The sequence below is a fragment of the Brassica napus genome, chromosome A2 (assembly GCF_020379485.1).
Source record: "Brassica napus cultivar Da-Ae chromosome A2, Da-Ae, whole genome shotgun sequence".
In the NCBI taxonomy this organism is placed as follows: Eukaryota; Viridiplantae; Streptophyta; class Magnoliopsida; order Brassicales; family Brassicaceae; genus Brassica; species Brassica napus.
Window position 1 is genome coordinate 10,291,794 of NC_063435.1, and position 14,169 is coordinate 10,305,962.

General features: G+C 34.3%; 2 protein-coding genes, 1 long non-coding RNA gene and 1 pseudogene across 3 annotated transcripts; 1 reads left to right on the forward strand and 3 right to left on the reverse strand.

Annotated features, from left to right (window-relative positions):
* Nucleotides 1-1,195: 1,195 nt before the first annotated feature.
* Nucleotides 1,196-6,660, reverse strand: LOC111206933. The gene is made up of 3 exons (XM_022704409.2): nucleotides 5,878-6,660; nucleotides 5,239-5,631; nucleotides 1,196-1,346 (listed from the first exon to the last, which is right to left on the reverse strand). The coding sequence occupies exons 1-2, from the start codon at nucleotides 6,424-6,426 to the stop codon at nucleotides 5,353-5,355; spliced, it is 828 nt and encodes a 275-aa protein (XP_022560130.1). The 5' UTR covers nucleotides 6,427-6,660; the 3' UTR covers nucleotides 1,196-1,346; nucleotides 5,239-5,352.
* LOC125584055 lies at nucleotides 2,036-4,909 on the forward strand. Its single transcript, XR_007321070.1, has 3 exons — nucleotides 2,036-3,401; nucleotides 3,490-3,569; nucleotides 3,648-4,909. It is a non-coding gene; the product is annotated as an uncharacterized LOC125584055 (long non-coding RNA).
* A 310-nt stretch (nucleotides 6,661-6,970) lies between the features above and the next one.
* On the reverse strand, nucleotides 6,971-8,763 carry LOC111206936. Its single transcript, XM_048751872.1, has 2 exons — nucleotides 8,029-8,763; nucleotides 6,971-7,655 (listed from the first exon to the last, which is right to left on the reverse strand). The coding sequence occupies exons 1-2, from the start codon at nucleotides 8,695-8,697 to the stop codon at nucleotides 7,143-7,145; spliced, it is 1,182 nt and encodes a 393-aa protein (XP_048607829.1). The 5' UTR covers nucleotides 8,698-8,763; the 3' UTR covers nucleotides 6,971-7,142.
* A 3,558-nt stretch (nucleotides 8,764-12,321) lies between these two features.
* Nucleotides 12,322-13,353, reverse strand: LOC106405149 (annotated as a pseudogene).
* Between the last annotated feature and the right edge of the window lie 816 nt (nucleotides 13,354-14,169).

Here is a 14,169-nt window from a genome sequence, read left to right on the forward strand (position 1 = left end):
TCAACCAAAGAAAGCTTTTACACCTTTTAAATTATACATGGTTGACGAATTCTGCCGAAAAAAGTAATGAACATGTGTATGGATTCGGTGACAATATCTGGATTAGTTGTATGCAGGGCCGTGCCTGATATTTACAAGACTAGAAGCGAGGGAAAAAAATTGGCCCCTACAACTCAATGTAAAAATAACTTAAAATAATAATGTCAAACAATATCAAAAACAAACATAATATTACATTATATTTGAAATATAGCTCTTCTTGCAGTTTTACTTGCAAACTTATCTATCAAGTATGAATAATCAAACAAAGCTTTACCAATGGACAATGGTTCGTAGCCTGTAGCCTGTAGCCTGTAGGCGAAACAAAAGACTTGTGACTTTGTTAATTGAGAATTAAGAGAATAGTTAGAAAACAAACGATTAGGCTTTGAAAACTGATTTTTTCTTAGGAGTTTATATAATTAATGCTGATCATTATCTTATTTCCTTCTATGCTATATATATTTCCTTTCTTTTATAAGTAACGTTTTATTTTTGAAAAAAATAAAAAGTCAGTTTTATTTTCGTATAAAAATATGGTACTAAAAACGCAATAGTCGGCTTTCGAACCCGGGACGCAAATCAATTCGACTCAAATAACAGAAACTTCACCATCTCTGCTACCTAAGCAATTGAAAAATTGGCCCCAACTTGTTTTAAATACGGATCGGCCCCCAAGCAAATGCTTGATGGGCTTGTATCCAGGCCCGGCCCTGGTTGTATGGTTCCTGAAAAATTGAACAAGTGTATGGATTCGGCTTGCTTATTTTATGAAGTATGAGCATGATGGAAATACATCCTCCCATGAATACATGATGAAAAAAGATTGTGATGAAAACTCCGTCACTCCTATATTTATCTCGGTATCTACAAGTCCTGTGACACGATCTACAACGTTTAGTTTTGTATTATTGGAATCGACCAAACCATTTGCCTACAACCCCCTCATTGCAACACTGTATTTGGTTTATCAATTGTCTTCTATATCAGGGAAACGTTCGCGTGTAAGATGTTGGTATTAATGAATATGGATCTTGTAAAATCTACATTTTCATGGGAAGGGGAGATTGTTCTTTTTTTGCTTTGGTAATGACTAAGTAAACAAGTTTTTCAGCAAGAACACTTTAGTAGGATAAGTTGTTGAGGACTTGCAAAATGCTTGGACACTTTAGAATATTATTAAACAAATCTTTTAACTACAACATCATTTCTTGATGGTGAATGTTCCACAGGACCACATAAATACATATAAATTAATAAACTTAAAATTATAGAATAAACAAAATAAAAGATTAAAGCACCCAAATCATCACAATACTAAAAGTATAATAACTAGAGCAGGGAGAGTGTCCACCTCAGATTAAAAAATCAACCAATCATAGAAATCCTTTCTGCCATGTCATTAGTGATTGTCTGATTTCGTTGGCTTCTTTGGACTCAGCTTTTGTTTCATCTTTCGGTTGGGCTTTTACAAAACTTTTTATCGAGCCCATTGAAGTATTAAGGTTTTTTTATCTTCTCACTTTCTCCGTTCATATGTTAGCAGTAGATTTTTCCAGAACCTAAGGGGGTGTTAGTGGGGATGAGATTTATAATGAGTCTTAAAATTTCTAAGTCTAGTGTTATTGGTTTATAGATTCTCATATTCTCATTGAAATCTATTGTTATTGGTTTGATGATTCTATAACTCTATACAAAATCATTTGTTATTCAAAAAGTTTAGATTTTAATGATTCTACAAATCTATTAAAGTAAGTGTTATTGGGAGTTGAATTCTTATCCTTTTAACTCACAAATTAAGATTTTGAGAATACTACATGTTTACCTTGAATTCTTAGAATCATTACATTACTTTATTTTCATAGATTTTCACAATATACAAAATTCTCTACATCTCTTTCCAAATTTAACAAATCTCTCAACTTTTAAAATCAACAAACTCTATAGAAATCTAAGTCCCACTAACACCCCCTAAAGCTATAACCTCAATGTAACATCTCAACCATGCATTAAATGAACCGTGCATTAAACGTCCCAACCTTTGCTTTAGATCAAAGCCAATGAATCAACGAATCACTATTCAACTTCCCTAATTCCCCTCTCCCAGGTTAAATATATATACGACATCGCCGTATGAATCCCTAAAGCTGCTCAAATCAAACGCCCCCTCTCACGCGTGTATCCATCGAAGAATTCTTCTGCAAATCTGCAATGACCTAGGGCGCAAGGTAACTTTTTCCTCTCACAATGTTTATGATGAGTTTTGTTTGGTAAGATTAATGCGCTTACTGCTTCTTTTGGTGTGGATTTTGACCGAACCTAATTCATTGTCTAATTCTCAGGCTTTTTTATTAACTCTAGACTATATCTAATTTATTGTCTGGCTATACGAACCAAAGGACTTTGGTGACCAATCAGCCGATCACAATTGGTCATATCAGTTTTTTTTTTTTTGCTTTGTAGACAATTAAGAGAAGGAGCAGAAATGTGCTCACTTTTGTGTCTGCTTACTATGCAACTAAAAATTATTGCAATACTTTCATTACTTTCTTATGGGATGATGATATGAAGCTTTTATTTTATTTTCACACTCTAGCTTCTGCTTTTTGAAACTTCGTGTTGTGGCTTTTGTGAAACGTAGTTAGCTCATGTCTTGGACGCTGTGTCACAAAATCTTGCAACATTATGTTATAATTTCACTATGTATTTATACTGTTGCGGTCAAAGGTCTCAGTGGTACTTTGTACCATAATAGTTTAACTTTTGATTGTATTGGAGTATGCTTGCTTGAAGAAATCAAGAAGAAAAAGAGTTTACAAGGATTAAGGATTTTAAAGGTGGCGAAGAGGATAAGTGTCGCTCCAAGAGATGACCATGCCAACAGCCATATAAGTACAAAACCGGTCAGAGCTAGAGTTCTTGAACAGCATGATGATCTTTTCAAACTTGGCCGTGCATTGGCGTTTCTACTACCGCATTTGTAAGTAAAATGAGTCTACATATTTGAACACTAAGTATACAAAACAATTATTCTGATACCTATTTTCATACTCTCTTTGTTTGGGATATAAACTGTCAGTATGTTGAGAGCGCGAATAATTCCTGAGGCTGACAAGAAAGAATGTCTGTAAAAAGCGTGTGAGGATAAGTGGTTTGTTTGATTAGCGTAGTGTGTCCTAGATTGGAATAAATTATTCTTTTGTTTCTTCAGATGGAGTTTCATAACACAACTACCAAAAGAAAATGTTGAAGATGTTGAGGTGATAAAAGAGGCGAAGGCATACAAAGCATCTTGAGAAAATAGTGACCAAGGGGAAGGAGTTTCTGAAGCATCAGAGGTTTCCTCTGTATTAATGGAGAAGGTCAAATGAATTAAGAATGGTTTACCATCAATCTAAAGTCTCAAGAGATTGTTTTGCCAAAGCTAACTCTTTAGGTGTACTTTTTAAGGTTGCTGGTCTGATACCAATATCTCGAGGAGGATGACGATGTGTCTATCAATATTGGCAAAGGCTGGCTTCTTTTCACAGGTATATAGACATTATATATCCTCCACTTTCTTTCGCGTCTGATACTAAATTTCTAAAGTTGCAACGCTTTGAATGCAGATAACACAAGGATTGACATGGAAAGAAACACATGATGAAGTTACAGCTGCCGCGATGTACATGAAAGACACACTTGCTGCTGAAGGATTTCAACAAACAATCAGCTGTCTCTCCAAAGAAAAAGGCAAATAATCATCCCCTTCATGGGATTTTAATCTTTAAAGTTCATTTGTTAATTGATTTTTGTATTGTATCTGGTTTCTCAACAGAGGGAAGAATTGTAGTGTATGATACTTGCGGGTTGGGAAGAAAATGCAACAAAATAAAAATCAACAAGGAAAAAAAAAGAGTGCTCTGGTGTCTGCGCAGGAAGGTAATGACAACCCCATCGCTGATATGCTGGGAGCTGCATCTGTAACAACAAATACCTCTCATGATGTGTAGATTGGTGTTCCTATGACCAGCATAAGGCTTGATTGATAGGCATGGGATGGTTGAAAAAAACAGAGGCGAGGTAGCTCTGCCAAGTGCTCGACCTGTTGTTCCCGAAATGACTGCGGAGTGCGGAGAAGCTAACAGTTCTGGAACATGGGCTCTCTGACATGCATTGAGTAAAATCTCAAGTAATGGAGTCTATGACCCTCATGTCAACTCCCACAAACTACACCAGAGCTTTTTTAAATTTCGCATATTAATGAATTATGACTCAAAACTCATTACTACCGTCCGTCATGTTAGTGTATGTGTTTTGTTTTCAAAATTTTGTATCTAATCAACTAAGCTCTGTTTTTCAAAAAAAAAATTTAGAACATGTTTAAAATTAGTCTTCGGATTAATAGAATAACTTACATCCCATTAGATCAATACGAATGCTCATCCCAGTAATAATCTCATTTTCCTCCTCAGTACCTATCACAATCACCAAAATCTTCTCCACCAACAAAGTTTACAGCTAATACGTAATAGGCAAATAACCTCCTAAATTGTATATGACTTATTATCTTCAAACCAAATTTCATTTCAATACAACTACACATTATTAAACAATATAGCTCAACTTCAAAGATGTAACCACATTTACCATCATATAATTTCCCTTCTCCAGAACTAAGCCAGTTTCCGGTGAGTTCCAATTACTAAATAAATAAACTAAACTTTAACACAATTAGTGAGTTAATTTACAGTATAAACAATAATATTTAACACTCAAATATGTAATAAATTAGATTAGTAGTAAAATATATTCAAAAGATATACAGCCTCTGTTTTTTGAAAAAATATAAGTTTTAATATTTTTCATACATATAAAAATATATTAAATATTAATTATCTATGCATAAACTTTATAATTAAATATATCTCAAAAATTTAACCAATAAAATTACATTTTATATTATGTTTTAAATTAATGTTTAGTTAATTTCTAACTCATACACATTACATCTATAATTTGAAATAAAGAACGCACAAAAAACTATGAGTTCTAACATTTCAAATTTACTAGACAAAGAATATAATATAAATAGTTTTAAATTTTTATAATAAATTCTAATGTATATATGTACATTTATATTCAAATAAAAACTGTAATAGAAAAATAATTAAATTATAGAACAAAAAATCCCGGGCGTAGCCCGGACACACAACTAGTATAACCTAATATTCTAAAATCAACACTCCCATAACCAATCGTGCGCCTTTTTATTAGAACTATCTCTTAATCTTTGAGCAAATAGCCAGACCAATATTGCAAATAGCATGACGTTTACGTAGTTGAGGGAACTAGAACGACGTGCATTGTCCCATTGTTTGGCGGAAGTTGCAAACGGAGAGGAAACAACTTGCCGTTCAAAGGATTGCGTGTACATACAACAACGTCATCCATGCTAGTCTCTTCCCTGAGCGCCTGCGTCAACTGTTCCACGCTATTTCCTTTGAAAGTCAAAGCGTATCCAACGGCTGAATCATTCTCCACGTGTCCTTCTTTGTCTGCGATATGGTAATATATGACCCTCCCTTCAGATTTTGGCAGCGACTGAGTCAACTAGTCAACACAAAATCAAGAAAATGTTAAGTCGACAATCTTGAAAATAATATTTCCAAAAATATATCTAAAAAAATCAGCTTCCCTAATCCTAATCCGATCTTGAAAGTAGCCAAGTGAAACATTAATCCTAGACCCCTATATTTTTTTGAATTAATATTTATAATCACAAGTCTTTAAAAAAAAATTCTTTTAAACTTATAATATATTTACTAATTGTTCCAATGTTCTGATCTTAATACTAACCTCTACCACGTATTTTTCTGAAGAGGTTCTGGACATAGGAGGACTTGACAGCTTCCTATGTGGCGCGGGAGTTGTCGCCGGAGCTAGAGCCGGAGGCGCCGTTCCGACTAAGATTTCAATGAGATCAACATCCCACAAAAACGAGTCTGAACTGTGAGGTGAGTCATGCGTGACGGAGTTACGCCAAGGAGGAAGTCCACCATTGGCTCGAAGGAAGTTGCCGTATCTAGTCCTGAGCTTCACTTTCGATCCTTCTCTCACCGGCTCCCACTCTACGGACGAGCCAAGCCGATTAGGTTTCGACAATACTACTTTACGCCCCGTTGCACCGAGCAAGAAACGCTCGTTCGAGGCGGTGAGATAGTTGCCGTAGCCACTCCTCAAACGGATCACTTCAAAGGAACCACGAACCAGCTCGACGGTCCACCGAGCTCTCTTGTCGGAACCAATCCTGTCTTGAGTCACCGTCTCTTCGTCTTCATCCGCCATCAGATACTTCTCGTGGACGTTACGCATCCTAACGGCTTTAGCGTTGTGGAAAAACTCCATTTGCTGATACTAGCTATGTTATTACTAAAAAAAAACAAAAGGCTATGTTATTACTAATTCTGAATTACATGGTATGTATTTATAAGTGGAGACTAAATCCCAAGCGGCACGCAGTGACGTGAACCTTTTTCACGTGAGCCTTTTTTTCTATCGTTTATTTTTGAATTAATTGAATAATGAATAGCCATGTGATGAAACGATTTTAGCAACAAGGCATGGAAAAGTCGTGCTTAATTGACGTGTTGCACCATAGCTATGGTTTCCACGTCAGCATATTTAGATGTTATCCTTTTACGTATGTTTCCCCTCTTCCTCGTTACAACCTGTAACCGAGAGAAAAACAGTATAAATTAAGTTATTCTATGGTGAAAATTAATTTATTTTATTATTCAAAAACTATAATTCATCTATTTTATTTCTATGGTTGATTGAGAAAACAGTATAAATTAAGTTATTCTATGGTGAAAATTAATCTATTTTGTTTCTATGGTGAAGTTGAATATAGTCATATAGATATTATTTTTTTCCTTCTGAACATAAAAAGTTAACTTAAACAAAACATTTTCGGTATTTAACTCAAAAATTCAGTCACACATTTTGTAAGTGGTTTATGGTTTCTGTTATGGGCTGGGTAAGCGGATTTTGAGCCCAGTTCATTATTACAAAACTAATTTCCAGAACTTTATAGGAGTTGGAAGTTGGAACCCAGTATATAATTAACCGGTCCCATGAGAACGCTCCATAATCTCGACCACATCAACATCCCAAACCACCCAACTCTGCGTAGCAGTCCAGTTCGGCGTATCATGCGTAACCGTATTCCTCCAAGGTGGCACTCCCCCATTGGCTCTTAAATAATTCCCGCCGTTTCTACTTCTCAGCTTCACCTTTGACCCTTCTTTAACCGGTTCCCACTCTCCCGCCGGTTCACCGGTTCGAATCCTCCTCGACTGAACCACCTTATGCCCCGTCGCTCCGAGCATCAACCGCTCGTTCGACGCCGTCAAATATCCACCGTGGCAGCTCTTTAACCGGATGGTCTTTTCGGACCCGGGTACCAACTCAACTCTCCACCGGGCCTCTTTCGATGACCCGTTTCGTCCCATTATCACAGTCTCTTCATCGTCATCTGCTACTAGATACTTCTCGTGTGCGCTGCTTCGTAACCGCACCGATCTCGCATCGCGAAAGATGTCCATTGCTGATACATTTTTCTTCAAATCTTTCCTCTGTTACAAAACCAATGTTTAAATAGTTTTTGGTTTTAATTTTTAATTCTTCTTAAAAAAAATTTGAATATTTTTTGTTTTGCTGTATTTTGTAGTTTTATAAAAATTGAATTATGATTTATTTAAAATAATTCAATAAAAATACTAGTAAATATATAGAAGTTTATATTTTTTTTACTTTTAAAATGTAATAAAATATTATGTTTTATTTTTATTTTTAAAGAAATGTATATTAATTTGTTGTTCTTAAAATGTTATACTCTTAACAGAAAATTATATTTTATTGAAAATAGGATTATAAAATACGTATAAATAACTGACCTCGGTTATACAAAAAAATTTATGTTACTGTCTGAATAGAAACTTAACTGACCTCGGTCGGTTTTGGAGACAATGTCCCCGACACTGTCGGAGTAAACATAAGCTTCGGAGAAGAAACCGACCCAAGATCCGACCCTATGGAGTTGGAAGATCCATATTTAAATGATTTTTTATCCGTTGACTCGTTGGTTGACTCGTGGGAGGAGACAGAAGAGTTAAAACTCGAAGCCGGCGACGAAAACCGATCCGCGAACGAAACCTTCTCGGGACTCTCAACGGTTTCTATAGACCACAAGATCCATTTCTTCGTTGCTGCCATGGCCGGCTCACGGTCGTGCGTGACGGAGTTTTTCCACGGCGGCGATCCACCGTTCCCGCGCAAATATTTACCGTTCCACGACATGAGTTTCACCGGCAAGTCGTCTCTGATTGGCTCCCAGTTGCTCTCGTGCTCAGCCTGACGAAACGGCGGCGTTTGGATGACTCTCTGGCCGGTCATGCCAAGAAGAAACGACGAGTCACTCGCCGTTAAGTACTTGCCGTAACAGCTTTTGAGACGGATGAAGTTAGGCTTACGTGGCACCATCTCCACCGTCCACACTGATTGCCGTGAGGCTCCGTCTGAGCTTTGACGGATGGTTTTTTCGTCGTCAGCGGCGAAGAGGTACTTTTCGTGACAGCTCCGTAATCTAACGGCGGGACTTTTCGTGAATAGCTCCATTTTTTTTTGTAGACACGGCGAAAGTTTTTTGTTATGGTCGTATCGTTTGTCGATTTATATTGTCCAAGTATAACCATGTCATAATGTTTAACGCGTAGATATGTTAGGAGATCACGATCGAGTTTTCTTAGTTACATACATCACTTTCATTAAATTATTATTCTAATATATGATGAAATTGCCAAATGAATTTCCAGGCTGTTGATCATAAGTCTTCGCGACCAGGTCAAGATGTTACATTGGAAGCTACATTTTGTTCCCTTTTAAATGATAGCAGTGGTAATTTGTGATACTTTTATATCTTCCAAAGTCAACCCTCTTTCTAATTTAGTTTGTACGAACGGTTTGATACCTGATTATATAACAATAAAAGATTTAGTTATACTTCAAGTTGTAGATCTTGATATCACTTAGGCTTGTCCAGTAAAACTAACTGAACCTAAATAGACAATATAGTGTGGTTTTGGTATATACCATATAAAACCAAATGGATATGATTTTATAAAAACTGTAAGATTTGAATATGGTTTGGTTTATAACTGATTAAACCGAATAAACCGAACAAAACTAATCAAAAGCAGAAACATGTAAATATGTACATATTTTATAACTCTATTTGTTATATAAGTTATTTTTTTGTTAATAATTATTACCATATTCTTTTATAGTAATAAAGAATACTAATTTGAAAGACACTTAAAATATAATTAAATAAAAATTCATCGCAACTCACGCTTCTTATTTTCTTAGTCTTCTTCTTTTAATCATTTTGCTTTCTTTTAGCATTGATTAAATTGAAGTGAAGGTTATAAATTTGATGGATAATAACTAGAAAAAAAATTTTACAACTTTTTTCTTATTTATAAACGAACATGACTTTGATGAACACTAAATATGATTTTGATGAACACTAAATATGGAAGAGTGGAAAAAATTTTATTTCATACTTCTTTTTTGTTTTTTATTTTTATTTTCAAAATTTTGAGCTTTGATTTTAATTCTAAATTTGATTATTTCATCTGAAGTTATAAGCGTTTTTATTTTTTTTGTTCTTTTATTTGAAAATATAATATTATTTTAATAAATGACTGGATGACAATATGACTCTAAAATTTATAATACGATCCCAAACTAAATAATTATATTTTGGTATAAAACCGAATAAACCGAAAACCGACGGTATATAAACCGAACCGAACCAAAATAAATATGGATTTAGAATGGTAGTTATATTTTACTAACCGAAATACCAAAAAACCGAAAAAAAACAAACCGAAACCGAACCAAAATCTGGATTGAACACCCCTCTATATCTATCTTATGAATTTTAAATTTGAAAAATAACTGCATGCTTTCCACTTATGGCTTGGGCCAATATATGTGCTGTGCTATGTGTGTTTTGAGGTTGAACATCTCAAACAGCCCATTTGAATGGATCCGACCAAAATTATTATAGCTTGGCAAGTATTGGTCGGAGTACAAGCCTATAGTACAAACGGTAAAATTTGAAGTTTAGAAGGGTGTAATCACACAAACATTATTACAAGACTCCTCGAGATAGATGGCCTCGGTATGCAGATTCTGTTGTACCGGACCAGGCGGATCAAGCTAACTGATGAATATTCGTGGATTCTGCAGAAAGGATCAAGTGAAACATATTTGAAAACCTAGTTTGAATGTGTTCTATTAGTATATTTGGAATAAAGTATGTATTTAACAATATAGATTAGCTAATTTAAAGTAATGATATCTGGTTTGAATATTAACAATTTTTAATTTGTGTTTTCACTTGTGTTGTTATCCTGTTCCAATATGAATTGGATAAGCATGTAGCTTATAAGCATGTAGCTTATCTTTGTAATTTCAGTGATTTTAGAATATTGTGCCATCTGTGTAAATGTTTTGTAATGCTCTAAAATTAAATCATGATATGTTCTTTATTTTTTTAATTTGATAGCAGAAAAATTGGACCAAACATATATTTTCTAAAAGATATGTGAAAAAAAACAAAAACTACACTGGTATGAAATGTACGGGTAGAAAAGAAATAAATATAATCTCCACCGTGAAACTTGAAAATAAATATATATGTAATTACACTATAACTATGAAATTGAAATTAGAATAATTCTAATGTGTTTTTCTTTTATAGTAACTACTAGATTCTGGACGGGTATATTTTTGTTTTAATTTCTTTTTAGAAATTTAATTTTCATATTTTTGTTTTTTTATAATTATATTTTTGTTTTTATTTGTAATCATATCTGTGTATAAATCTTAATCAAAATCTATTTTATAAAATAATAGTCATTTAAAAGTTGATGGCATACGCTCAATTCTTTGCAATCTTATTGTCTGTATCCCGTTTCTTTGTAATCATATGTGTCGGTTCTAGATCTTGACCCGCATGTATAATATTGGTTTGTAATTTTTTTGTTTTTTTAATGTAAATAAGTAACATTTTTTGTAATTTTTTATATGTTAAAGAAATTTAATTTATATGTTTGTGTATAATATTTTTTTAAATTATTAGTAAGAAGTTTTGATCATTGTATTGAATTTGTGATGTTACATAACTATACAATTGTGTCACGGTCATTTCACACATTAATTTTGTAGTTTATGTTTAAAGTGATTAATTTTTAAAAAAATAAGAAAGTTATAGTTACAATTGATATGTGTTTGGAATGTCAATATATATTGGAATATGTGTTTGGAATGTCAATATATATTGGCATAAATTTAATTAAAACAAAGTTGATTTTTCTAATGTTTTTGTTTCTTTGGTATCTCACTTACTATTAAAAATATATATATTAGCATAAATGTCTCTTTGGTAACTGACGTGATATATTAATTGATGTTTGTATGAATAACTGCATCGATATATTTTTTAATCAAACTGGTCATGGTGGTTAATGTGGCGGTTACCCAATTATTAGGCATGTATATGTGGTGGTTAGATTCAGAAATTAAATTTAATTGCAGTTATATTTAAAATGTATGCTTGGCTGAAATAATAGTTGGACACGATCTTTTATCAATACGTGCTGCTGTTTTAGTAGAATAGATATTTGTTTGTGCAGTATGGATTATGTTACATCTCTGCAATATTTTGACGTCTTTATATATGCACTTAATTTCCTCATTTGAATGACTAATCATTATACAGAATTCTAAGCAGCACGTATTTTGTTCTTGAATCATGTCAAGTATCACAACGTATCTTATTGCTCATGAAGGCATTAGTTTCCCCAACATTAGGGGTTGAACAGCGAAGCCGTACTGCTGCAGTATTTAAGGTTTGGATTCGTCGCACTGCAAGAGACTCTAAATCAATTACCTTGTAAAATAGATTTTAAAGCAATGTGATCTATCTAGTTAAATATACGTAGATGTCATTTATGGAGGTAAGTGTTGATGAGTCTAGACAAACAATTGATCCCTAGTTTTGTAACCAATCCCTATTGTATATATGAATTAAATTGTTATTTTCTGGTACTAATGTTAAGAAATTGTTTTTCGTTCATAACTTTATCATCGATAAATAGAAAAACTCACAGCAACAAACATGATTAGAGTCATTAACCCCACAAATAAAAACAAAGGATAGTTAGCATAATGTTTATTGTATAATTTGTATTCATATTATGAAATATTATATATATTACATGTCTCGAAAATAGTAACTTACAAACAACATATTTTTTAAACACAATCTTGGAGAACATAAACCAGAAACAAACATTCGCCTCCACTGCATATATAAATGCACACAAAAGATTATCATTTTCAGAACATCTTCTCACTAGACATTGAACTTCTGTTTGGCGAACTCGATGAACTCGGCAACGGTTGGCATGTAAGGTTTCACAGCTTCATGTGCTTTGAATATCTCGGCCCACTGGACCAGGCCCGGTGTTGTCTCTGGACTCAAAAACTTCATACCTGAAACGCCTCGATGACAGATAGTGGACCCAATATGGCGCCACATGCAATGTCGACGTACCCAATGTTTTGGCCTCCGAAGAAGTCTCCGCCTTTGTTGCTCTTCTGAAAACCCTCCTCCAACGCCGCTAGACATTCTATCAAACTTCCCGCTGCCGTCATCCTCCCGGCTTCATCTTTTGCTCCAGCCGCCGCATCGATCGATTCAAAGCACTGCACCATGTTCACAACATTATACACATATTCCACAAGAGTTATATATAAAGAAACAAAGGTATTGGTGAAACTTGATACATTTCCGTCAACGAAGTGAGCCCAAAAACGAGCAGCGGCGCGATCTTTAGGATCAGAAGGGAGGATGGAAGGCTTGGAGGGCCATGATTCATCGACGTACTGAACAATGTTGAGAGACTCGCAGATTGAGACGTCACCATGGATAAGGACAGGGACTTTCTTGTGGATTGGGTTGGATTTGAGAAGAAGATCGCTCTTCGAGTTCAGAACATCGGCTTCTTCTATGTACTCGTACTCAACGGACTTAAGGTGTAAAGCGACTCGACCCCTCAAGGCGAATGGGCTTGACCATGTTCCAAGCAGCTTCACAGTACTGTTCGAACCTTTCTGAGCCATCTTAGTTTTGTGTTTTTTTTTTCTTAATGTGAGCTATGTATCGAGAGACGAAGTTGTATGTTTTCTTGTTTTTAACATTTGAGTTTTGGGTGCGTATTTATAAAGGAATAATATATGTTTTTCATATTTTTCTTAATTCAAAGGTCGTTCTAGTTTTTCTTTTGTCAAAAGGTTAAGATTTAATTTTTGACTTGAGACAAGAAAATAGCACTAACAAATTTGATTTTAAATCCTAATTAAAGATTAGTCATGGGAAAATAAGGTGGTTTCAATTTGACCGGCACTGGACTACGAAAGTGTCAGGATTGATTGTTGACTAGTTAGATTTTTTATTCGAATACGATCATCCTTCAAGATTATTACTTAAATACATTATGGGCCTTGTGCAGACATATTTTTTTTTCCCAAAAGTTATAACGATATTTCCTTAAATTTACAAATTAGGACCCTAATCTATGTGCTGTTTAACAAACTAGGAACCTAATTCTTAAACAAAAAATTTCAGAATATTGAAGGACCCTGTGCATGTGCACTTTGAGCACACCCCAAAAGCCGGCACTCATTATTATGACGACTTCAAATTATCCTAGGTTTAAACCAACACTCCATCTTAGGGTACTGGTTTCTCCGCTATCACCCACAAAATCACTTTTTGCGGTTGGTACCGGTTATTGACGTTTTGTAACAATCACTTAAACCGTTCTAAACACTTTCAAACCACTATAAGGTGGTGATTAGTCGGATGTAACTGTAGAAAATTTATTTTATAATTTAGTTTGTAGGATTTTTGATTTAGCTTTAAGGGATATAGCTTTAAAATTTTCTACAGCTAAAAAGATGAAACTTTAGAAAATAAGATTTTTACAACCATTTTTTGTGTGTTTTTGATGTAGC